This window comes from Heloderma suspectum, chromosome 2, assembly GCF_057233095.1.
Source record: "Heloderma suspectum isolate Gila_16-S chromosome 2, 16-S_ref, whole genome shotgun sequence".
Taxonomy (NCBI): Eukaryota; Metazoa; Chordata; class Lepidosauria; order Squamata; family Helodermatidae; genus Heloderma; species Heloderma suspectum.
In genome coordinates this window covers 325,338,305-325,365,057 of record NC_139459.1, presented here as the reverse complement: position 1 = coordinate 325,365,057, position 26,753 = coordinate 325,338,305, and the positions used below count along the sequence as shown (strand labels likewise).

Sequence of the window (26,753 nt, the reverse complement as noted above, 5' to 3'; positions counted from 1 at the left end):
GCTTAATTTGATGGTGTGAACTGGGTCATATCATCTGATATTATTAGCATTATTTACTGAATTTCTATAGCTGCCCTGTAACACAAGTCCTCTAGGCTGCTCACAAAACAAATACAACATTAAACTACAATATAAAACAAAGAAAGCTATTAAAAACAATTAAAACACAGTTTTTAAAATGAAGAGGCCCAGACGATAAGACATGAATTATTTAAAAAGCCTGGGTGAACAGAAAGGTCTTCATATGGTGTCAGACCACAAAGATGGCACGAGGCAAACCTCTCTGGGCAGAATGTTCCGTAACTACGGTGCCACTACCAAAAAGGTTCTCTCTCTGGTGGTTACCTGCCTCACATTATTCAGTGGGGCATTCAGAGCAGGTCCTCCAAAGAAGATCACATGTGTTGCACCGAAGGATATCTTGGGGGTTCCACACAAACATTTGAGACTACCGGTCAAACTGCCTTTTCCCCAGAATTTTAGGTACTGCTAACCGCACAAGTGATATTACAAAACGGAGGGGTGGGGAGAGGATGCTTCCCCCCCCCACACACACACACCAAAGAGTGCTCTTTTAAATGTAGATGTGGATAAGAAGGGAGAATAGCCACAGCAGACACACCCAGAACACAAAGTACATGGTGAATTGCTTTATGTTCAGTGATAATCTAGGGAGGATGATAAAAAATATACACGTTTTGCAAGTTACCCTCAGCAAACGGGCTCAACAAGAGAGCTGTTCCTGTTCCACATCTCTCGTTTTATTATACCAAGCAAGGAGACACCCTGAACACAACCCTTTCTCTTTCTTTACCAAAAAGACATTTCCACAAATTCATTTCATGTACATTTGAAAGGAGCCTTCCAAGGGGAAAAGCTGGTACCCGTTAACTGCCAGCACCTTCACTTACCTGAATATGGAGGAACATCCCTTCTCCAAAATATACACTTAATGCATGTCAAAACCATTTTCACTGGATCTAATTCTCCAACTGTCCAGACTAGAGGAACAACTGCCAAACATCTATTTTTATTATGTTTCCTGTACATCTCTGTGTTACACACTCATACGGACTTACTTTTCTAGGCTTGACTTTATCTTGTAAATCGTACTGACCAATTCCTTTATAACTGATACCAAGCCACCAAGGGATTCCTTGTTTATCCTGCAGAACAGAAGAATACAAACGGTGAGGCCTAAGTAAGAGTCAGGAGCTGCAGAGTTGATATAACATTTAACTGCTTCATTCTGCAACAAGTATCTGCAGGTTAGAGAGACCACGGTCGCTCTTTGTTAGCACACCTGCAGCCAACCGAGCAAGGATTATTGTTGAAAGTGGTCTGCCATTCCTTTCTCAGCTGGAAGATGCTGTGCAAACAGGCAGAAAGCAGTAGGGAAGAGAAGCTGCATTCTTTGAAACAGTGGCTACAGGCGGGGTACAAGTAGAGGAAAATCTGTGGGCGGTGAAACAACAACAACAATAAAAGAGATTTGATGAAGGATGTGTCCAAAGTTCAGCTGCGCTGGGGCACCGCTGAAAGGAAATAATGGGTGATGTACACGTGCAGTGCAATCCTATGCATGTTTACACAGAAATACATCACAATGTTTTTTAAGACAGCAGCCTTCCTTCCACACATTCCTTTACATGAGGGATGGGCAACTTGTGGCCCTCCAGATATTTTTTGGCATAGAACTCCCATCATCCCTAATCACTATTTATGCTAGCTAGACATCTGGAGAGCCTCAAGTTTTCCACTCCTGTTTTATATGCATATATGAAAGATACAGGGGAAAGAAGGAGGTAAAAGAATAGCTTTTTGCTGTGCTAACGTCTTCTCTTCATGAGACTTCCAAGTTTCAAAGGGCTCTCCTTCAAGCAAGAAAAAAGTAACATTATACAGCAAATACATTATTTCAGTAATCCTTATAACAACCCTGTAGTGTAGGTTGTTATAGATGGGAGACTGAGGCTGAGAGATTGTGGCTTGCCTAAGGCCACCTAGAGAGTTTGTGGCAGAGGTGAACTAGACCAGCCTTCCCCAACCTGGTGCCCTCCAGATGTCTTGGACTGCAGCTCCCAGAATTCCTGACCATTGATCATGCTGGCTGGGGCTGATGGGAGTTGAAGTTCAAAGCATCTGGAGAGGAGTTTAGAGAAGGCTGAAATAGATATTTCAGGTTCACAGCAGGCAGAGCAATCCTACATTTTGGGGCGGGAGGAGTAACAAGGCAGATCTAACACCTCATCCACAACCCTGCCAGAGTGGAAGGTGACGGGGGGAGATGTTATTTTCTTCCTGGGGGAACAGTTTTTTTTTTTTTTTAATGTACCCCCCCCCCCCCCGTGCTTGCTGACTGCAAATCCAAAGACTCTCCAAACCTATTGGGAGAAATTTTTTCTAAGCCAGCTCCAGATTGGTGTGCGTGGGTGTGTGTGTGGGGGGGTCCCAGATCAGGCCCCTTCTTACAGGAATGGAGAAGTTTTGGATCCAGAGCCCTGTTTCAGGGTCTTATCCTTGCTACCTCTGGTGGTAGCTTGCCATGAGTGTAGTTCTCTATGGGCATAGTGGGAGGCTCCACCATGGTGGTGCAAACACCCGCCAGCAGCAGAGGTCTTGTCTACTGGCAGAAGGACACCTCCACCAAATCCAAGCCTCCTCCTCTAGCAATCAACATTGGAGTTCAGGCTTGCACTCTTAGGGAGCAATCCTACGGCCACTAGACACTGTCTAGGGGGCCATAGGATATGCTCTTTTCTGGGAACCAACCTCAGAGGCCACGCTCCAAGGTCGGTTCCTGAAAATTGACCTCCCCCATGTCCGCACTGCCTCCAAGGCAGCGTGGAGAAGCCCTGTCCTCCGTGCTCGCAAGAGCTGGGGGCATTCCGGAGTGGGGAGAGCGGAGCTGCGTGTACGACACATCCAATGCATTGTTCAGCAGCCTCCTCTCCTGGTTGGGCCCCCCCGCGACTAGACAGTCAAAAACGGCTGTCTAGCAGAAAATAGCAGGGCAGGAGAGGCGCGGCAGGAACGATCCCCCCCGTGCCTCTCCTGCCTTTCTTTGGATATGTGGTAGCCTCCGAGTTCAGAGGCAGCTGCCTATCGTGATAGGATTGCGCCCTTAGTCTCCTAGCCAACAGCTTGCTGTAGTAACGTCTCTATTTTTCTATATCTGCATTGCTAACATATCTACAGCATCTGTGGCAGCCTTTCCCAACCTGGTACCCTCCAGATGTTTTGGACTTCAACTCCCATCATCCCTGATCTTTGGTTCTGCTGGCTGGGGTTGAGGGAAGAGATTTTGGAGGAATCCACATATGGAGGGAGCCCCAATGGGAAAAGATGATATACAGAAGAGCTCTGTGAACATTGGGTATACACTGGATACAACCTTCAGTCTCCAGAGTCCAATTAATGCAGTTCAGATCTCTCTCTCTCTCACACACACACACACACACACACACACACACACGAGAGAGAGAGACTGGGTAGCAGCTATAGTGATTCTGTCTATTCCCCTCTTTCCAATCTGGATTTAGCCCACTACTACTGCATTTTGGACACATTTACTGACCTATAAAGTCTTACATGGCTCAGGACCACAATACCTGACAGACTGCCTCTCCCAACATAAACCTACCCAGACACTATGATCAACATCTGAAGCCTTCCTCCAAGTTCCTCCTCCAAAGATGGCTCAGAAGGTGGCAACAAGGGAGAGGGCCTTCTCAGTGGTGGCCCTCTGATTATGGAACCATCCCCCGCTGAAGCCCGCCTGGCTCCAACACTGCTATCTTTTCAGTGCCAGGTTAAGACTGTCCTCTAATCTCAGGCATTTAATGGCATATGATGGGGCATTTATGACAGCTGTCTTCATCAAGTCTAGAGTCTTGCTGAAATTGTTTTTCAATTGTTCTAAATTTTGTATGTTAAAAATATTATACTCTGTTTTATTATCTTGCATTTTATGGTTTGTAGTTTTTGTGAATCCCCTGGAGGGCTTCAGCTACTGGGCAGTATAGAAATTAAATAAATCATCATCATTGTCTTTATAATTTTTATGCTGCTTGTCCAGAGCCTTCCACTTCTAAGCACTCAGTGTTTCAGGGATGGCATTTATAGCTGGCCTCCACTAATGCATTATTACAGAACCCTAAAGCACTTTAATGTTTGTCCTCACATAGACAGCCTGAAGAGCAAATTAAGTATGACTGGATCTTCTGACACCTTTTGCTTTGACCAAAATAGCTTTTGTTGTTGTTGTTGTTCAGTCGTTAAGTCGTGTCCAACTCTTCGTGACCCCATGGACCATAGCACGCCAGGTCTTCCTGTCCTAAAGTAGCTTTAAGGTGGCAGAAATTTGGATCCAGGGCAGTGGCCTTGGGGAGGTGTTAACACTTTGTTGTTGCTGTTGTTCAGTCGTTCAGTCGTGTCCGACTCTTCGTGACCCCATGGACCATAGCACGCCAGGCCTTCCTGTCCTGCGCTCTCTCCCGGAGCGTGCTCAAGTTCATATTCATTGCATCCGTGATGCTATCTAGCCATCTCATCCTCTGCTGTCCCCTTCTCCTTTTGCCTTCAGTCTTTCCCAGCATCAGGGTCTTTTCCAGGGAGTTTTCTCTTCGCATTAGGTGGCCAAAATATTGGAGCTTCAGCTTCAGTATCTGTCCTTCCAATGAGCACTCAGGGTTGATTTCCTTTAGGATGGACTGATTTGACCTCCTTGCAGTCCAGGGGACTCGTAAGTGTCTTCTCCAGCACCATAGTTCGAAAGCATCAATTCTTCGGCGCTCAGCCTTCCTTATAGTCCAGCTCTCACAGCCATACATTACTACTGGGAAAACCATAGCTTTGATTAGACGGACCTTTGTCGGCAAGGTGATGTCTCTGCTTCTTACTATGCTGTCTAGGTTGGCCATAGCTTTCCTCCCAAGGAGCAAGCGTCTTTTAATTTCATGGCTACAGTCACCGTCTGCGGTGATCTTGGAGCCCAAGAAAGTAAAATCTGTCACTGCTTCCATTTCTTCCCCTTCTATATGCCAGGAAGTGATGGGGCCAGATGCCATGATCTTAGTTTTTTTAATGTTGAGTTTCAAACCAGCTTTTGCACTCTCCTCTTTCACCCTCAACAAGAGGCTCTTGAGATCCTCTTCGCTTTCTGCCATTAGGGTGGTATCGTCTGCATATCGGAGGTTGTTGATAATTCTCCCAGCAATCTTAATTCCGACCTCTGATTCATCCAACCCGGCATTTCTCATGATGTACTCTGCATATAAGTTAAATAAGCAGGGTGACAATATGCAGCCTTGTCGTACTCCTTTCCCAATTTGGAACCACTCGGTTGTTCCATGTCCGGTTCTTACTGTTGCTTCTTGACCCTCGTACAGGTTTCTCAGGAGACAGGTAAGGTGGTCTGGTACTCCCATCACTTTAAGAATTTGCCACAGTTTGTTGTGATCCACACAATCAAAGGCTTTAGCGTAGTCAATGAAGCAGAAATAGACGTTTTTCTGGAATTCTCTTGCTTTCTCCATGATGCAGCGAATGGTGGTGATTTGATCTCTAGTTCCTCTGCCTCTTCGAAACCCAGCTTGTACTTCCGGTAGTTCTCGGTTTACATACTGCTGAAGCCTAGCTTGTAGGATTTTGAGCATCACCTTGCTGGCATGTGAAATGAGCACAATGGTGCGGTAGTTTGAACACTCTTTGGCATTGCCCTTCTTTGGAATTGGAATGTAAACTGACCTTTTCCAGTCTTGTGGCCACTGTTGAGTGTTCCAGATTTGTTGACATATTGAATGCAGCACTTTAACAGCATCATCTTTTAGGATTTTAAATAGCTCAGCTGGAATACTGTCATCTCCGCTAGCTTTGTTGTTACTAATGCTTCCTAAGGCCCACTTGACTTCACTCTCTAGGATGTCCGGCTCAAGTTCAGTGACCGCACTATCATGGCTATCAGGGACATTCAGATCTTTCCTGTATAGTTCTTCTGTGTATTCTTGCCACCTCTTCTTAATCTCATCTGCTTCTGTTAGGTCCCTGCCTTCTTTGTCCTTTATCATGCCCGTCTTTGCACAAAACGTTCCCTTGAGATCTCCAATTTTCTTGAAGAGATCTCTAGTCTTTCCCATTCTGTTGTTTTCCTCGATTTCTTTGCATTGTTCATTTAAGAAGGCCTTCTTGTCTCTCCTTGCTATTCTCTGGAACTCTGCATTCAGTTGGGTATATCTTCCCCTTTCTCCCTTGCTTTTCACTTCCCTTCTTTCCTCAGCTACTTGTAAAGCCTCATCAGACAGCCACTTTGCTTTCTTGCATTTCTTTTTCTTTGGGATGGATTTCGTTGCTGCCTCCTGAACAATGTTACGGACCTCCGTCCATAGTTCCTCAGGCACTCTGTCTATCAGGTCTAATCCCTGAAATCTATTCCTCACCTCCACTGTATATTCATCAGGGATATGATTTAGGTCATACCTGAACGGTTTAGTGGTTTTCCCGACGTTCTTCAATTTCAGCCGAAATTTTGCAAGAAGCAGCTCATGATCTGAGCCACAGTCAGCTCCAGGTCTTGTATTTACTGACTGTATGGAGCTTCTCCATCTTTGGCTGCAAAGGACATAATCAATCTGATTTCGATATTGACCATCTGGTGACGTCCATGTGTAGAGTCGCCTCTTGTGCTGTTGGAAAAGAGTGTTTGCTGTGATCAGCATGTTCTCTTGGCAAAACTCTATTAGCTTTTGTCCTGCTTCATTTTGTACACCAAGGCCATGCCTGCCTGTTATCCCGGTGATTTCTTGACTTCCTACTTTAGCATTCCAATCCCCTATGATGAAGAGGACATCTTTTTTTGGTGTTAGTTCTAGAAGGTGTTGTAGGTCTTCATAGAACCGATCAACCTCAGCTTCTTCGGCCTCAGTGGTTGGGGCATAGACTTGAATTACTGTGATGTTGAATGGTTTGCCTTGGATTCGTACTGAGATCATTCTATCATTTTTAAGATTGTACCCCAGTACTGCTTTTCCCACCCTTTTGTTGACTATGAGTGCTACTCCATTTCTTCTAAGGGATTCTTGCCCACAATAGTAGATATGATGGTCACCTGAATTAAATTCACCCATGCCTGTCCATTTTAGTTCGCTGATTCCCAAGATGTCGATGTTCAATCTTGCCATCTCATGTTTGACCACCTCCAGCTTACCTTGATTCATTGATCTGACATTCCAGGTTCCTAAACAATATTGTTCTTTACAGCATCGGATTTTCTTTTCACCACCAGACACATCCACAGCTGAGTGTCCTTTCCGCTTTGGCCCAGCCGCTTCACTCTTTCTGGCACTACTTGGAAATACCCTCTGCTCTTCCCCAGTAGCATATTGGACACCTTCCGACCTGAGGGGCTCATCTTCCGGCGTCATCTCTTTTAAGCTTGTGATACGTTCCATGGGGTTTTCTTGGCAAGAATACTGGAGTGGGTTGCCATTTCCTTCTCCAGTGGACCACATTTTGTCAGAACTCTCTGCCATGACCTGTCCGTCTTGGGTGGCCCTGCACGGCATAGCTTATGGCTTCACTGAGTTACGCAAGCCCCTTCGCCACAACAAGGCAGTGATCCATGAAGGGGTTAACACTTTCCCTAACACTAATTATCTGATGCAAATCCCACCCCACAATCCTCTGCTTTTTGCAAAAGATAAAGGAGATGCAGTTACACGCATCTTCCACATCACATTTCGTTTGAACCTATGAATACATATTTGTTCAGAAGCAGCTTTTACCAATACGTATGGAACTTAGCTTTTGCCACTGATTTGCTGAGATCTGTGGAGGGAGCTCTCCGATGGTGATCTTTGGACCGATTCTGACTCTCCAGAGAACCAAAGTAATATCTAGAGCCATCATAGCTCTAGAACTGAATCTGAAAAACGACAGTCTATGTTTGAGACTCAGAAATCAGAGAAACTGCCCAAGTCTTATATCCTTGTTCAAAATTTCACAATGGAAAAAAACCATTTCATTTTTTTGGAAGGATCGCACAAGGTTCCCATCCTGTAGGGTTGCTAATTCCAGGATGCAGCCTTCCCCAACTTGGTGACCTCCAGTCTACTGGACTGCAACTCCCAGGAATTATGGGAGTTGCCATCCAACACATCTGGAGGGAACCAGGTTGGGGAAGGCAGCCAGAATCCACCTCTGTTTGTCTGTCTGTCATTTGTCATTCATCCATGAAAACATTAGATAGAAGGTTTCCCATCAAGGGACACTAGTTGTGGAATTCCCTCCCCAGGGAAGTTTGTCTGGCACCTATGTAGTCATCTTTTAAGCACCAGATTAAGATTTTTTTTTCCCCCTCAAGCATTTTAAAGGATTTATTTCTTTTTAGACCTGAGTGAAAAGGAAGCTATATTTTATACTTTAACTGAGTTATTCTGGAAAGTGCTTTTTTAAAATAGTGTTTTTAATTATGTAATTATATTTTTTTGGAAAGTGTTATTGCGAACCACCTCGGTACATATTTGTACGAAGGGCAGTACACAAATACCATACATACATACATACATACATAAAATCATTTATATCTTTGCCACTTCCTAACTGTATCCTGTATCGTAGGAGGTTCCCTCCTGCCTGAATCTGAAGGCCAAGCTGCATGTTGCTTTGAAGACGTAGCTACCAGTGAAAGGGCTTGGGACCCTATAGTGGGGGGTGGGGGACATTAACCCCTGCTGTGGTCCTGATCAGGATATTGAATGGAACCAATCTCTCATGTAGCAGAGAGGCACTGTGAGAGGTCTAGGAGGCTTAAGGCAGCCTGGGGGGTTGAAGGCTTCTAGCGCATGGCCTTTTTGGTACATAAGAAATTCAATAGCATCACACCAAACTGTCTCCAACCCTTTTACTAAATGCCATGATCCTCAGCTGCTCTTACAGCTAAGGCTGAACTCATTGAGGCTTACGTCTGAGTAGACATGCGAAGAATCAAGCTGCATAACTTCCCATTTCTGTCTGGTCTCAAATTCAAAGGTTAACTGCCCAGCCCCTAACTATCTTTACCCAGAAGTAAGTCTCACCGAGTTCAGTGGAATTCACTTTCATGTATGCATGATTAGCACTGCAGCCCAAATTCAATGTTAGAGCATCTTTTTGCACAATACACACACATCTTCTTTGTGCTGGTATTTTACTATTAAGAAGCTGAGAATCCTGCAAGATCCAGGGGAAAAAAAGACAGAAGATAGTAGCATCATTGGACTGCCCCTCCTTTGGGAGATGAGAGGGGGAGCAGGGCCATCCCACCAGCTCTGCTGACAGTGGACATAATTATTTTTTCCTCTTCCCTCCCCATCGCCTTTTCCTTGTGTGTCATGTATTTTTTAGGTTGTAAGCCTGAGGGCAGGGACTGTCTCCTTTTTTCATTGATTATAAGCCACTCTGGGAGCCTTTTTTGGCTGAGGAACCCTGTTTTTTATCCCTTAAGAACAATCTTTAAGATTCCAAACCTTGGTTGAAAATGCAGTTTCTCTGGAGAAATATCAAACATCTTAAAAGCTAGAAATGACTGCTTATCTAGATTAAGTAGACTGAAAACAAAATTAGCTACTAATTGAATTACATGAAGTTCCTTTGGAAATATCCACCCTCTTTTTTCTATCATGTAAAAGACATGGGAAAATCAGGGATCAAAATTCAACCTTAAAAATAAAATGTTAATAATACCTTTCTGAGACCTATTTTTCTAATACCTTGTAGTAACATAGGTAGTTGCCTTATACCACGTCAGAATATGTGTCTATCTAACCCAGTATTGTCTATTGCAGCTTTCCCCAACCCAGTGTCCTCCAGATGTTTTGGACTGCAACTCCCTGCATTCCTGACCATTAGCGATGCTGACTGGGGCTGATGAGAGTTTCTGTCCAAAACATCTGGTGGGTACCACGTTGGGGAAGGCCAGTCTACAAGCACTGGTAGTGGCTCTCCAGGGCCTCAAGCTGAAGACCTTCCAATCACCTGGTCTACAGGGACTGGCCCCTTGGGGGAAGGCTGGTCTACAGGGACTGGCCCCTTGGGGGAAGGCTGGTCTACAGGGACTGGCCCCTTGGGGGAAGGCTGGTCTACAGGGACTGGCCCCTTGGGGGAAGGCTGGTCTACAGGGACTGGCAACGGCTCTCCAGGGCCTCAAGCTGAAGACTTTCCTATCGTCTGCTGCTTGACCCTTTTAAGTGGAGAAGCCAGGGATCAAACTTGGGACCTTCTGGATGCAAAGCCTGTGCTCTACCACCATTGCGCAACAGCCCTTCTTTCCTCAGTCTTTTCCAGCTGAACTGCTCTTTTAAACATCCAGCTGCATGTAATAAACAAGATACGCACGTTGGCTACCAACAGTGACTAACCTTTACTCCATAGTAATGGACTCCGTAAGTAGGCAGAGCTTCAACCACTTTCAAGTACCTATACAGACAGATTCACAAGTCAATGGATCAGTTCTTCTATAAAGTCTTCTATGAACACACATTTTCTGATCAAAGAGTTTCAATTCATATTTAAATTTGCTTCAACACAACAGTAAAGGGTTTTCTTTTTAAGGATTCTGCGTAGTATCCAACGGTCTCTCAGTGCTAGTGCTAATGACGTTGTGCTAGTGTAAACCAACAGTTATGCAGTGTAACTAGCACAAGTGGGAAAAGCTGTGATTTGCTGCTGAAATTTGGCGCCACTGAATTTCAGCAGCAAATTACTTTTTCTGATTGCACTAGTTACATTGCACATACATGGGCTTATATTAGCACAACGTCATCAGCACTAGCGCTGGGACACCATTGGATACTACTCCCTCCCTTATTACTAGAATGGATTAGTCAACGCTTATGTTGGAAGTCTTTTTACAAATGAGTTGAACCATAGCAAGAAATTGCACCATCAACATTTCAAAAGAACTGAGTAAAATGGAATTAGTGATTTCTCATAAAAAGATAACCCAACAAATTCCAGTACTGTGGCTACGTTTGCCAGGAGTTCACCCTCTTCTACATGCCTGTATAAGAGCTAAATTCCATCAAAACCCTGGCTCCAATCCTAGTGGCTGAGCTCTCTACAATATGGGTCTGAACTATTTTCCAAGCTCAGCTCTAAAGAACGTTATGTTCTTCTGAATACACTTCCACTGTAACTGTAGCTGACCAACTTCATGGCCATGTGGCAGAAATTTGAATGGTGAAATACCCACAACATCAGGGAGATGTAATCAGGAAATGAGATCTGACCAGCTAAGTAGCCATTCATAGGATTTGCATCTTTGTTTACACAGCTTCTGCTATTGGATTAGTTCCTGGTTATGCTCCAGATCACAAAAAGCATTCTTCCACTGATAAACGTGCTGGAGTCCTCAGGATAAAGGACAGCACGGGTACTGGTGGAAGTGGAGGGTATGCGCCAGAATGCAAGGAAATGGTCTGAAGATCTTTTGGATTGCTGAATGCTGACAGCACCAAAGCAGGCTTCTGTGCCTTTGCAAGCTGTTGGCAAGTATGTCTCTTTCCATTTATGCTAGCACTGACTAACCAAGCATTGGATCAATAGATCAGATTATGACTGAAGCCCTTTCTGTATTCCACCTCTCCCCACAAAGAGCCAAGTAAAACACTTACTGAACAATTGCTTGTCCTCTGGTCAGCCCCTTATTTTTTATATAATGTTCAATGACTCTGTCCTCACTGTGGAACAAGAATAGTCCATTAAGAGAGACAGAACTGTTTTATACCAAAGAACGTTTGATGGCACTCAGAAACCCATTCAATACACACAAACGACACTCCACAGAATCTCTTTTATGAAGTGTACACATTCTGCTAATTCAAGAATTGAATTCTGCAGTTTATTACACAGAATGGAACGATGTGCCTGTTCCCTTGATATAGAGCTTGGTTGGCTCTGTAATTAAGCCTGGTATATTGCGCACTCCGTTGTAGGATGACCCATTACTAGCACTGAAGCAGTTCACACATCATGACAAACCACGATTTTTTAACGATTGTGGGTTGTCATGAACAAGGCAGAATGCTGGTGTATGCTGCCTGGTTGCTCCACTTCAAACGGGAGCTGTTAAACAACCCTGGGATGTTCCGTCCCTGTGATGTTTAGTGTTGCATCCAAATCCAGACCTCTGGCTTGCCTTTGCCTCGACAAGCCAGAGAAACTACCCTAGAACAAATGGTGGGTTCTTCCTCTTTCTTGCACCAGTACGCAATCTTTTAAAAATTGTGGGTTGTCATGATGTATGCACTGGGCGTATATGTTAAAACCGTTGCCAATTGCATCAATACAGTGAAGCTGAAGTTCAGCAAAAACATGTGGAGCCGTGGCAGTGGGTTTAGCCTTGCCCCCACCCCTGCGTGATGTGACTACATCACATATCGCCATGGTGAGGACTTGCAGGTAAAAGTGGAAAGAGTAGGAGTAGCCGCATCCACATGGGTGAAAAAAACTGCTGCTGTTGTATGACAACCTTTGCCAACCTGGAGCCCTCCAGATGTGTTAGACTACAACTCCCAGAATCCCCAGCCAGCACTGGCCAAACATGACAAAGGTACACAAGTCTGGGAAGATCTACAGAAGAAGTTGCTAGGGCGCAGACTCCCATTCCCGCTCTCTCACTCTCTGACAAACAGCTCATATGACTTGCAGAAGGACCAAGAGCAACGTTTCAGCTCCTGTTTTCCTTTACCACCTTGGGCATATGGAAACGGCCGAACAAGAATGATGGAAGTCACACAGCTCCTTTTGCTCCCACCATGATTGATTTTATTGTTTTTACTCCGCTACCTCCTATGGTGAAATCTGTGCAGAACTGGATTGTGTGAAGATGATCTGGCACACTATTATTTCCACAAGCAACATTTGTTTTTTGAGCCTCAAGATGAGGCTGGACAGCCATCTGTCAGGGATTCTCTGACTTGGATTCCTGCATTGAGCAGGGGGTTGGACTCGATGGCCTTGTAGGCCCCTGCCAACCCTACTATTCTATGATTCTATGTAGTTCACTTATAACACAGCAGTGTGCTTTATTTCAGCTAAAAAGTCAAGATGAGCATTGCTTCAGGAAAACCTGGAAACAGCTCTCCAGTGCACACACACAACGTTCAAGTAAGCTGCTAGTACTTGCTCAGAACTGTAGGTGGATAGCCGAGGTTGCCATTCACAAATTATTTCCTAGATAATGGTCTCTGAATTGTTTCACACATTTGTTCTACTTTACTGACTGTGCAGTCCTGTCTACTCAAAAGTAAGCTTTATTGAGTTCAGTGGGCCCTGTGTATAGGATTGTAGCCTGAGTCTCTTTTGGAGAGAGTGTTTTATGAAAGTCAACTTCTTTAATCTTTTCACATGCTGAGCTATGGTTTTCTTAAACGTGTAAGCTTATCTTTAAATCCTGCACCTGGATTCAAATATACCAATAGCTCCTAAACTTTGGCAATGTTTACTTCCAGAGTTTGGATTAAACACAGTCTATACTATTTGCTCAAAAGCTTTTCAAACACTTAGTAGCTTGAAGGAAAGTTCAACAGTCTCATAAAAATATTTACATGCGTGTTAGTTGGTTGGTTAGCTCTGAGTCTTTGGGCCAGAAAGACCTTGGTTCAAACCCCTGCTCAGCTGTGAAGGTCACTGTCTGACCTTGCGTAAGTCACTGTCTGATCTAACTTACTTCACAGGGTTGTGGGAAGATAATATAGCAAGCTGTGGGGGGACTATGAATGCTGGCCTGGAGAAAGGGCAAGGTACAAATTCAATAGACAAATAAATTAAATAAATGTGTCTTACCAATAGGCGAGTGAAGGGTGTTCCTGCAGAGTCTTGGTAGGAAAGGCAGGCAAGTTCCTTAGATCTTTTCTTGCATTTTCATCACTTTAAAAAACACAAAAGAATGGTAGAGTATTACTCTCTTGAAATTATGAAGACGACCATTGGTTTTTAGCAAAAGTGGCTGAGTTTTAGCCACTCAAAAGCGCGTTCATTCATAGCATACTCCAGCTGTCATAGCAACGTAACCCTATAGGCCCTCTTGCATGACAATTCTGAACAAAAGAAGTTCACTTACATTACTATTCTGATTAGGAACACAGTGCTGTTGGGGAAATCCAATTGCTGAGGAAAAAGAAGCGGTGGTGATATTCACTGGACACATTGCTATTGCTGAAATTTTTGCTGTTGTTGTTGAATTGCACATTCTGGTTTAACCAGCTGATAACCCCCATAATATCTAACATGAAAAATAGATGTTGAGATACTTAAGGAAAACTTTTAGATAAAAATGAATTATAATAAAAATCCAAATAAATAGGGAAAGGGAAACAAAGTTTTGTTTTGTTTTTAACAGTGCAATCCTGTGCAATCAGAATTAAGTCCCATTGAGTTCAATGGACCTTACTCCCTCCCAAGAAAGTAGGTATAAGATTGCAGCCTAAAAGAAGTTGCAACTTGCCCCAAGATCTTTGGTTTGGGCAGAAATCTATTTAATTATTTTAAGAAGACAAAACGGCAATTGTGGTTGCTGACAAAAAAGAAAGAAAAATTAATTAGGCCAATCAATTTCTGCAGGATTTCTGCATGCTTTAGTAGAGATCAGCAAGCACCGACATGACTTTTCTGTATCAAGGATTCATTGGGCTGGCTGAGTCATGATTAACATACGTCTCTGCTTCCCAGTGGAGCAAGCTGATGTGTGACTTTTTATGCAAGAGGCCTAATTCTTGTTCAAGACGAGGCTGCAGAGTTCACTGCATCCTTAAATAATTTAGCACAGGAGAAATTATATCTCAGTCCCAACCTCTGTGCAGAATTTTTTTGTAGGCATGTGTCTGCCTGCAAAGCATGACGGATTTCTGAAGAGTGCAGGAATAAAGCATTATGCTGTGGCTTCCGAACTTTTCTCTTAAGAGCCTTCTGTCAATGGAAACCTCTCCTTTGGGGGCAGGCGCACCTTTTACAGAGCTGGAAAATTCAACAAAAATCAAATAAACACATCGGCACAGATCCTGAGTTGCCCTTCCATTCATGGAAAGACTCCTTCCATTCACAGAAGAGGGTCCAATCCAGCGGGTGGAAGGAGGGGGAGACAATTTTTGCCAATTTCCCCTTCCCCTGGCAGTTCTCCATGCCACCTCCCACACTGTTCCAGAGGGTCCCCCAACACTCTAGAGCAGATTTTCAGGGGAGACAGAAGGATGGGGGAATCGGGGGGGGGGGGAGGAGCCTCCCTGGCTGTCCTCCAGAAGTAACAAGTGAATGGAGTTCTGCTCACAGAAACTTAGGATCCAAGGCATTATTTTAAGTTTCCAATATATGAAAACCCCCCACAAAGAATGTGTATAAATGTGTGTGTGTCAGTGCATGTGTGTGTATGTATGTACATACATATATATGCACACACAGAAAGAAATCTACTTTGCAAGATAGCAAAAATATGTCATTCTAGCCCTGGTCCTTTACAATGAGTATTCTGATCAGTAATAAAAGGATCCTATTTCATCTATCAGTTCTCAGCAGAATCTAAGTTTCAATTGTGCCACATGCACAGAGCAAGCCCACTGGAGTCAAGTGCCTGTATGGCAAAGAGATGCTGACAGAGACAGACAAAAAGCTCATCTACAAGGAGACTCCCTGGGTTTGTAGCCAATTTGATATGTGAGAAAAGTTCCTCCTGTCCTGAAATGGGGTCATCTGTCAAACTCAGTATCTATGAGTAAATCCGATCCAGAGAGTTATCCCAAAATAAGACAATATAGGACACAAGTGTTTTGAGCTGTTCACACGTGTTTGTTTACCACTTGATGACTGCAGCACCAAGTAATGACTTGAATTTCTGAATGGGCAATCATGGCTATAACATCACAGACAAAACCTCTGCATCTCCTCACATCATTTCACAACAAAAAGCATTTCAATGGATTCTGTTCACACATGAAGCTGCCAGTATTCCAGAGAGCAATAATCAAGTGTATAGCTGGAGGATCAAACCCACCCATGTCACCCTATGTTTTGTGGCTTCCTCTAATGCCCAGGGGAAGGGATCCAATATCTGGTGTGTGTCCCTGAATCAAGGTTACAACACAGACATTAAAATAGAAAATGTCAGTCCCCCATCTTGACTTGGCAAGCATATTAATGGCAGCTTCTTCACTTACCCCAGAGGTCCTCCATAATGGCTCACCACTAAAAAGTAAAAATATTCACAAAGTAGTCAGGACATACTAGTGCAGGGGTCCCCAACCTTTTTCGACCCGTTGGCGCATTTGGGAATTTGAGAAACTGCTGTGGGCGCTACCACAAAATAGCTCCCATGGAGGATATGGCTAGTCATGTGATGGCTGCCATGGAGGCCTAGAAAATCAAAGGAGATGTGTGGCTAGAGGCTAGAGGCTGGGAGGGAGGCGAAAATAGCAAGGCAAAGGGGTAGAGGGGAGAGAAAGTGTGAGGCTAAGACGGGAATGAACAATGAGGTAAAGAGGAGGGAGGGTGAGAATCAGGTAGGCTAGAGACTGGGAGTAGAGAGAAACAGCAAGTTAAAGGGGTGAGTGGGAGAAAAACAGCAAGGCTAGAGGCTAGGAAGGGACAGAAAAACGGCTAGGGGTGGGGAAGGAAGAAAAATAGTAAGAAAAGAGGCTGGGTGGAGAGAAAGAGCAAGACTAGAGGCTGCGAATTGAGAGAGAGAGAGAGAGAGAGCGAGCGCGCAAAGGAGAAATGTCTGAGCAGATGGATGAAGATCGGGTGGGGCCAGGAAGCAACTCTTTCCTTCACTTTCTGCCTGCTAATCAGCGGCAGGTTCAGGAATAGGAAGGAGAACCTGGCGCTTTAATGTTCTTCAAGTTTGTAATTAAAAATAAGTTTTTGAAGGGGGCAGGGAGTGGAGAGCTTCACGGGAGCTGATGGAGGTCCCTGCAGACACCATGTTGGGGACCCCTGCACTAGTGTGCCCCATATTCCCATGTGGAAAACACTGGCAAAAACCAAGAGAACAAGCCACACTTCCGCATTGTGAATAAAGAAGGTGCAAAGTGACAATAAGGCAGTTTCTCCTATGCAAAAAGTTCATGTCTGGGGATTATAGACTCGTACAGCTGGAAGAAATGTGAGGATCAACTGGCCTTCAATCCCTTGATGTTATCGCAAGGTCAACCTTCACTTAACCCACCATGACCCAGATTACCATGTTTGACATACAAAGCATACCACTGAACATGGAGCATCATGACCAGGTACCTTTAGGCAAAGCATAATTTACTAATAAAATAATCTCTACGGCTTCAGTAAGTGAGCTGAGTGGCATACTGCAGATGAAGGTAAAAATTTCCCAATGTCACTAGTCAATGTGATCTAAGGGAAAGCTTTTTTCCAACCCCAAACAATGTTTATGTATTATATTACAAGCACAATAATATGAAATGTAACCTGTATTTTATTCTGATGAGTAAGAACATAATAATGAAAGAAGAGTCATGCTGGATCAGACCAAGGGTCCATCTAGTCCAGCATCCTACACAGGATGCTGGACTTCACACAGTGGCCTACCAGGAAACCACTAGAAGGAAACAAGTGCGCTAGCACCCTCCCATAATAGAAATTCAAACTTTGAAAGACTACAGTTCATCCCTACCCACTTATCCTTTATCGCCTCTGCTTAGTGCAGGTTGGATTCGGTTGATCATCTGCAATTCAGATGGCCACTTCATGAGGGAGACTGCAACCAGGGAAGAAGGGCCTTTAGCCCCAAAGCTGATGTTTCCAGACAGATTTTTAAAATGAAATACTCCTTTTAGAAATTAAGCACTAAAAATTGTCAGGGAATTTCTCAGGTTATATGTTTGTATGTGTGAGACACGCATGGTTCTAGATCAGCATTCCCCAACATGGTGCCCTCAGGACGTGTTGGAGTACAGTTCCCATCACCTCCAGCCAGCATGACCATCTTGGTTGGAGAAGACTGTCCTAGATCTAAGGATGCAATCATATGCATGTTTAGACAGAAAGAAGTCCTTCAACTCCCAGCATGCTGGAAGTTGTAGGACTTTTGTCTGTCTAAACATGCATACAATTGCAACATAACTCATGTAGGGATTTTAGCTCCCTTACAGTGCAATCTTGTACATGTCTACTCAGAAGTAACCCCTACTGAGTTCAAGGGGACATACTCCTAGGTAAGTGTGTATAGGATTGCAGCCTTGAAATGTTTTTAATAAGTCAGTGAAGGCCTTCATTATCGTACAGGGCATATGATGGTATTGGGAGATTTTATCTGGTTGTTCATGATGCTACCGTTGTTATATTTAGTCCTTCCTGCTGTTTTTATTGTTACTGGTTTCATATTGTATTATTTTTTCACTGTTCTAATTATGGAGCTGATTTTATTGCAGTTATCTTGAGCTTTCATTGTTTGTGAACAACTTTTGTTGTGAACAACAACAAAATAAATGTAAAAAACTACTTCGAAGCAAGTCCTAATGAATGTACACTGCCTTATTTACTTACAGCGCACCTCTTAAGCGTGTCACAAGAACATTGATACTATTTGCTTGTTATGAAATTATTAACATTGTTTTTTAAAATTGGGTTGTTATTTTGATTTTTCAAATTGGAACCCTAAATGAATGATGTGTGTGCTAGCACGTTACAGCATGAAAATAAGGGTGATAAAACTGGCAAATAACCACATGTTAATTCTCTATCATTTTAAAAGAGTTTAAGAGATAAATAAAACAGGCCACCTACATTGGTCAATCCAGTCACTGACAGATGCACACCTACTCTGGATAGTGTTGGCCTAAGCATGCTAAACCTCTAATATCAACGCAAGTCTGACTTAATTATTCTTCTACAAGCAGCTTAATATTTATGCAGTATCAAAGATAAGAGTTCTAGATCAGCCCCCTTTCTGATAAACCAGTTCCTAAACTAATTTTAACAACATTTCATAACAGTGTTAGAGGAATCTCAGTAATTCCTCCAGTGGATTGGTGTAACCTTTCATTTACCTGCAACTGCGTGCTTCGTGGCCAGCTATGAAATGGAGGGAACACAAGATCACTCAACTCAAGGGAAAAAACGACACCGCTTTCCAACTGCAAATCTGTTCTGAAGCCCCCTAGGGGCTACAGGCCTATGTTTTGTTACTGCAAAATTACCCAACCTCCATGAAATAATTTCATTTGCTACTTCAAGACACCCCCCAAATTTTTAGATACAGTTATTTTACATTAGGCCAAACGGTAATCTTGCATTATGAGCGTGAAAAGAAGTGGCCAGCTGGGCCTGGGGTTTGGCAAGCAATATCTAAACATTCTCAGCTTCATAAATGACACTCTCCCATAACTTCATACATTTCCCACTTTCCCACCTTGAAAAAACATGTTTTTTTTCATTTAATTACAATAATGTGAAATAAATGCCTAGTCTGGTACTCAGCCCCCCCCCCCCCCATTATAATTTCCAGAAAAGAAAGTCAACTTAAAAAGATTGAAAATATTTAATCATCAATTAAATACTAGAACTTCAAGGAAGGGTCTAATGTCCCCTCATCTTGAGGTTCCAGTAATTAATCCATAATGTAAATAAAGGTACCCAGCCCAGAAATATTAATGTTTGCTTTAATTCACATTCTACTGTTTAATATATGCTAAAACTAAAATTGCAAGATACTTCTCACTGGCATGTTTTTAAGGGTGGAGAGTCTATTATTCTGGTTTGCTTATAAATTTGGGGCTAGGTATATATGGTCTTAAAAGGCCTGCCTGCAAATCCTTAAAAACAAGGATTATCTAGTAGCTTAGGTTAAGCCAAGTATATATTAATGTAAAGGAGGTGTGGTCCTGGAAGTGCTTTGATTTAGTAGTGTAAAGCTGATTTTAATTAGCTTTCAATGAAACTGTATTTATTTTAATTAATCAAACTGAGAGTTGGTATAAAGTTGGCAGTTATCCTGGTATCAGTATCCAGCAGGCATAGTGGATATTAAACAGGTGGGTATCCATTGAAATCTTTTCAGCTGCTCAATTAATGAAGACTCAGAACTTAAGGAAACCCAAAGGCACAAACTATTGTAGTGAGTTTTGCAGCTCGGCAATTGTTCACACATAATGCTAACCCATGGTTTATTTAGCTCATGGCTGGTTGCCCTACCCAGGGTTTGTCTGGCAGATGATCGAACAAACCGTGGTTTGTTTTCTCAGTCCCTGAATTATGTGTTTCCCTCCTTTGCCCGCTCCCTCCCTGTATCCCAAATGCCTTTATGGTGCTGTAGCACTGGCATGTAGAGTGGCTGGGGGGGTTTACCACTCTTGCCCACTGCCTCTGTAGTCTGGTGAAACAACCGATGAACAACCCATGTTTCTGGGTTTGCACATTAGGGATGTACAAATCTCTTACCTGGTTCCAGCCCGGGGCTTCGGCGGTGGGGGGGAGGTGATCCCTCCCTCCCCCTGGAATCCTCCCCAGCCAGCTCTGCGGCAAGGCCGCAGAGCCGCCAGCAAGGGTCGGCCGCAACCAGACTTCCAGCCGCTGCTGGGCTGCTGCGGCCGCAAATGGCGGCCGTCATAGTGGCCGCCATTTGCGTCCTTGCATTAAGCCGTGATAGGCTACGTAAATACTTATGTAGCCTATTACAGCAAACAGCAGGGGTGCAAATGGCGTAGCGTTCGCCATTTGCGCCCCTGCTCTTTGCCGTAATAAGCTACGTAAGTATTTATGTAGCCTATCACGGCCTAATGCAGGCATGCAAATGGCGGCCGCTACGACAGACGCCATTTGTGGCCGCAGCAGCCCGGTAGCGGCCGGAGGACGAGCCGCATCTGCCACCGCCACCAGGTAGGTCCATCCCGGGGGGGATTTCAAGGGGTGGCGGGTGGGGGGAGGCAGTTCTTTAGAATCCAGCCTCACTGGAGTCCGTGGCGGAATTCTCCAACATCCCTATTGCACATTATGACAACCCATGGTTTAAACAACCCAGAATTCACAACCCAATAACAAGCCATAGGTTCTCTTTCTGGGTTGTTTGTGGTTAACAAAACATGGTTTGTTAGCATGGCCATGTTCACACATAATGACAACCCAGAATTCAACAATCCATACCATGGGTTAGCATTATCCTTAAACAAAGCAGGCCAATGTGTTTACAATAATCTCACAGAGCTTAATGTAGGCAACCCGAGAAAATGTGGCAACTCAGCATTTAGTACTGGAGACAGTAAACACAGGCTAGAGCTAGTTTAAAAGAAGTTCAAATCAACTTACTTTATTGGGGCTTTTAGACACATTGTTGGAGAAGGCTATCTAACACTGTATAACTACAAGCACCCCCTGAAGCTGGGTGTGTGGGTGTAAGTGAGCAAGACCATGGGATATGGTTACTGCATGATGCTTGCTGCAGAAGCAGAGCAGGAAGGAGGAAGAGGAAGGGGAGGGAACAGGAAATAGGAACTGATCAACCCACAGGACATTTTCTATCGCCCCCTAGTGTCTGGAAGCATGCAAAGTTGTTCCTATTATCCAACAGCAGTAACTTCTACCCAAGCCATACCATGAAGGCATTGTACCATGTGATGTGGATGCGGTTTTAGTGGCCAAGGGAATCCATTTTAGGACTCTCTTACCTTTCACAGCAATGAGTCACAACGTAGCTTCCAGTGTAATCCTATACACATCTACTAAACAAAAGAAAGTCTAACTGGATTCAAAGGACTTACTCCCAGGTAAGTCTATATACCGTTGCAGCCTTATTGGATTTTCCTGACCAGCAACTCACTAGCCCACCTCCAGCAGACAGTGTGAACTGAAGACAGATTACATACATAACTTTTGGGAGATGGGGGTTATTGTATTAGTGCTGTGTCAAGAATTTCTTCCATGCTTTCCCCCCAAACATTCTCATTCAATTTGAAATAATAAAAGTTGCTTCTGAAAAAATGTTCAAAGGAGAAGAAAACCTCATGGATGGGCTTCAGAATTCTTCTGCTTACCTTACTTATGAGGTAGCCAAGGAGTGTGTGTGAGTGTCCTGTCTTTCATTTTACAATGATCTCTCCTGCAACCTTCCTGAGGACGTCCCAGAGGTAGGGACGTCAGAGAATTCCGCCATGGACTCCAGTGAGGCCAGATTCTTTAGAATCCGCCCCCCTAGAATCCGTGGCGGAATGGCCTCCCGCCCCCCCGACGGAATCCCCCCGGGACGGAGCTTACCTGGGGCAGATGCGGCGGCTCCAGCTGGTCTCCCAGCCAGCCGCTGCTGGGCTGCTGTGGCTGCAAGTGGCAACCGTCGTAGCAGCTGCCATTTGCATGCTTGCAGGCAGCCGTGATAGGCTACGTAAGTATTTATATAGCCTATCACGGCAAAGAGCGGAGACACAAATGGCGGCCGCTACACCATTTGCACCCCTGCTCTTTGCCGTGATAGGCTATGCAAGTATTTACGTAGCCTATCACGGTAAAGGCGGCTGCAAATTTGCATGGCTGCCTTTATCGTGATAGGCTACGTAAGTATTTATATAGCCTATCACGGCAAAGAGCGGGGACGCAAATGGCAGCCGCTACACCATTTGCACCCCTGCTCTTTGCCGTGATAGCTACGTAAATATTTATGTAGCCTATCATGGGCTACCATAGGGACGCAAATGGCGTCCCCTGCACAGGACACCATTTGCATCCGCACCAGCCTGGCAGTGGCTGGAGGCCCTGCTGCGGATTGGCCCAGCCGGCGGCTCCGCGGCATGGCTGCGGAGCGTAGCCAGCCAGGCAGGATTCCGGGGGGGAGGACCGGATCGCCTCCCCTCTCTGTCAAGGATTCGGGGGGTGGATGGATAGCCTCCCCCCCCCCCCCCCGCGGATGCCCCGACCAGAATCAAGTAAAGGATTCGTACATCCCTACCCAGGGGGCTTTTTCAGATCAGGAAGTGCAGGTAGCCCGGGAGGCTGTAGAGTGATGTGTAACAGAAAGACAAAAACACACACAGCAACCTCGGCAGTGTCATCACAAAAAACAAAAATCCTTAGGAAAAAAGAAAACGTGCTACAACCACTGGTATCAGTGAGCCCCACTTCTGAGAAACTGTAGGAGAATTTCTCCTTCCCATGGGAAAATTTGGTGAAATCCCCCCTCTCATTTCTTTGCCCACAAACAGGATGGACAATTTAGAGGCCATTTGCACACAGCTATATTAAGATGTGAAGCTATGATATGTACAAAGAGTGTTTGAAACTAAAAAGCTTCTAGTTTTGGTGGGGAGCAGGGAGAGCTACCAATGGGCATATGATTTCATTCAGAGTCAGTATGGAACACCTGTAAGTTGAAAGAATGACCTAAGAGTATCAGACATACTCTGACAAGCATCAGGCAGGAAATGGATCTGTTCCCCTCTACCTGTGGATTTTTTGTTAAGCGAGTGAGAATTATCCACAGTCTGCATGATGCCAGAATAACCTCATAAGGCTTCCGCAAGGAAGAGACTTGTTGTTGCTAACATTCATGGGTTCTTCCTCTTTGCACAAAAGTCAGATTAGCCAAATTAGTTGCGATTCTTTTGTGCAGCAACAAAACTGAAAGCTTGTTATCATAGTCCTTCTGATAACAAAAGAGATCTCAGACTACAAAAAGGCATACATACAAAGGCAGAGAACTGGCAAAACTACAAGGGAAAGTTGTGTTGAAGTGCAAACACTCTCCGGACTGCTGGGCACAGTGAGCCTAGTCAGGAGAAAGCTGGACAAGCTTTAGGAACAGCAGAGTGGAGTTGCATATAACATAATGAGCCAGTTCCCTTTATTTCTTCCCTTGCCGCAAGCTATGATTAAACCTGGAAGCCTCTAATTAACCAGTTTCCTGGTTCATCCAAACCAGGACACTATGGTTACCAGCTTCGGAAGAAGCCAGGGTATTAAACTAACTTCAAACCATGGTTTAATATCCTGGCTTGTTCCAAAGCTGGTAACCATAGTACTCTGGTTCAGATTAAACAGGAAGCCGTGGTTAATTAGAGGTTTCCTGGTTGGTTGGTTTGTGCTGTGAAGAGAAGGGCAAAGGGGCTGTCTGTGTGGGCAAACGTCTTAGTGATATCTCAGTCTATTAAGCAAAGATATAATTGTATGAACAAACTCTATGTCTCCAACAGTTTATATATATTTTAAAGATTTCTTGATTCCATCAATCAGAACAACTAGAGGGATCTGACTAGACCAAGTTACTACCGCTTGAATTCAATCAGTAGTAATAGTAGTAACAACAACTTTCTATATATATAGCACTTTTCCTAAGTAATCAAAAGGCTCAGTAGTTCTCACGCATATCAGCTCCACTGCTATTGTTACTGAAACTTCATATCGGCGAAGCAAAACCATTATCACCAAATCCCAGACTGTTGTGAAAAAGCTGCCTTCCTGTGAAACCTACTTCAGCTCTTCTTTTCTAGCATGACAGAATAGTTTTCAGTGCAACATGGGATGAAACTCTCTTAATGGCTTAAGGGTGGGAAATATCCCCAATAAGCATGAATGAGAAGTGATTGAAACTGTGTATTAGCATGCACCCCTTCATGGATCACTGCCTTGTTGTGGCAAAGGGGCTTGCGTAACTCAGTGAAGCTATAAGCTATGCTGTGCAGGGCCACCCAAGACGGACAGGTCATGGCGGAGAGTTCTGACAAAATGTGGTCCACTGGAGAAGGAAATGGCAACCCACTCCAGTATTCTTTCCAAGAAAACCCCATGGAACTGATAGCATCACCAGTGCAATGAATATGAACTTGAGCACACTCCGGGAGAGGGCGGAGGACAGGAAAGCCTGGCGTGTTATGGTCCATGGGGTCATGAAGAGTCGGACATGACTTAACGACTGAACAACAAAAACAACAAATCAGCATGCTGGTTGGGGATGATGGGAGTTATACACCAACACATCTGGAGGGCAACAGGTTGGAGAAGGTCTGTGTATATGGCCTCAACCAAACTAAACACAACTACTACTGCGTTGTTGCTTGTACTTAAAAGGGGGAAAATAAATAAAAGTCCTAGGTGTATGTATGATAGGCAATGTAGATAAGACTTGTGCTAAAATCGCAGTAACAAAAAGTCAAGAGCATCCAGCCTCTGAACCTGGAGGTGCCATATAGCCACCATTGCCATTGACAGACTTCCTCTCTATGGATTTGTTCTAATCTCCTTAGTAAAGGCTGAAAAAGGATGTGAATCTCTAATCTTCTGTGTCCGCACCCAGCAGTTTAGTTACTGGCACAATTATATGCATGCACCCAAGGGACAATAACAATATAGTGGGTATATAAGGAGTCTAATAGCTATTCTTAAATTGTGATTATGTCGACCCCTTTACATGCTTCAGTATTTCCTACAGAGCTCCTGAATTCTGCCTCATTTCATCTCCACATTCACTTGCAGCCTTTAAAAAGGCATGCCCCTTATCCACTGACATTATGAAATTACAACAGCTGACATCATTACACTATTTCCAGAGGGGTAGCTGTGTTAGTCTGTTGCAGAAAAACAACAACACAATGGGTTATAAATGGGGCAAAACAACATAATCAAATTGTGGTTGTGGGGCTGAAAAACAAACTATCCAACATATAGTGACAGAGTGTCAAAACTGAGCCTACAATGGAGACTTTGCTGATTTCCTAGCTGTGACAACTGAAGTAAAAAACTGTATCTGCAACCTAGACGTACCTTTGTGATCTTCCTGTCTATATTTTATATTTTACATTTCATATTTATTATGCTCTATGTTTTTATCGTAATGCAATGTAAATGTGCCATACGATAGATAGATAATAATAAATAATAATAAATAACAACACAATGAAGAGTCTTGTGGCCCCTTAAAGTAGGGGTCCATAACATGGCACCTGTGGGCACCTCCAATGGCATCCATGAAGGGGTCCCCAATGTGGGATCCATAGGCACCCAAATTTTTCTCTTTTTTATTATTATAGGATTTCTGTTCATAGGCTTCGACAAAAGCAGACCAAATATCCAAATAAGTATCCATTTGAAGATGGTGTCTACATGCCACCCATTCAAATACTGAAGTACTGAAAGCGTTGTAAGGTCCTCAATCCATTGCATTATAGGATTTATTTTTATAATGTTGTAATATCAATCTTTTAGCTGTCAAAAGGGCGCAGAAAATCCATCTACACTGACCATTTGTTAATTTCCATGAAGCAGGTAAATAATTTAAAGGACAGTGTACATCAGTTAATATTACTCACACGTCCCACCAGTACGAGACATACACTATGGTGGGATGTGGGAGCGGGCCTTCTCTGCTGTGGCATCCTGGTTGTGGAATGCCCTCCCCTTGGAGGCCCAATTGGTCTTGTTTCGGCACCAAGTAAAAATATGCCATTTTACCAAAGCCTTTGAGGGCTAAATGCATTCTCTAGCACATTGTTTTAACTGTTTTATTGTTTTAGATTTTAACTGGTATTAGCTTATTTAATGGTTTAATATGTTTTTAGCTGTTTAAATGATTTATTGTTTTATACTGTTTAAATTGATTTTATCTGTATGCCGCCCTGAGATCTTAATGATATAGGGCGGGATAGAAATGTTTTAAATAAAAATAAATAAATAAAAATAATATTAAAGACTGTTTCAGTACAAAATGTATCTGCATAATAACATCCCCCACAAAAGAAGCAACTACTGGCCATTGCCAAAACACATGTTTAAAAGAAGCACCACCAGCAATTAGCCGA

General features: G+C 43.8%; 1 protein-coding gene across 2 annotated transcripts in view; it reads right to left on the bottom strand.

Annotated features, from left to right (window-relative positions):
• The window catches only part of FRMD4B (FERM domain containing 4B), a 177,842-nt gene that overhangs the window by 56,189 nt on the left and 94,900 nt on the right, over window positions 1-26,753 (bottom strand). For both annotated transcript variants that reach the window (XM_084840423.1, XM_084840424.1), the window contains exons 8-11: window positions 13,822-13,905; window positions 11,649-11,714; window positions 10,395-10,452; window positions 1,080-1,166 (exon numbers count right to left, since the gene is read on the bottom strand). In XM_084840423.1, the coding sequence (XP_084696549.1) occupies window positions 1,080-1,166; window positions 10,395-10,452; window positions 11,649-11,714; window positions 13,822-13,905 (295 nt within the window). The remainder of the gene's footprint in view (window positions 1-1,079; window positions 1,167-10,394; window positions 10,453-11,648; window positions 11,715-13,821; window positions 13,906-26,753) is intronic.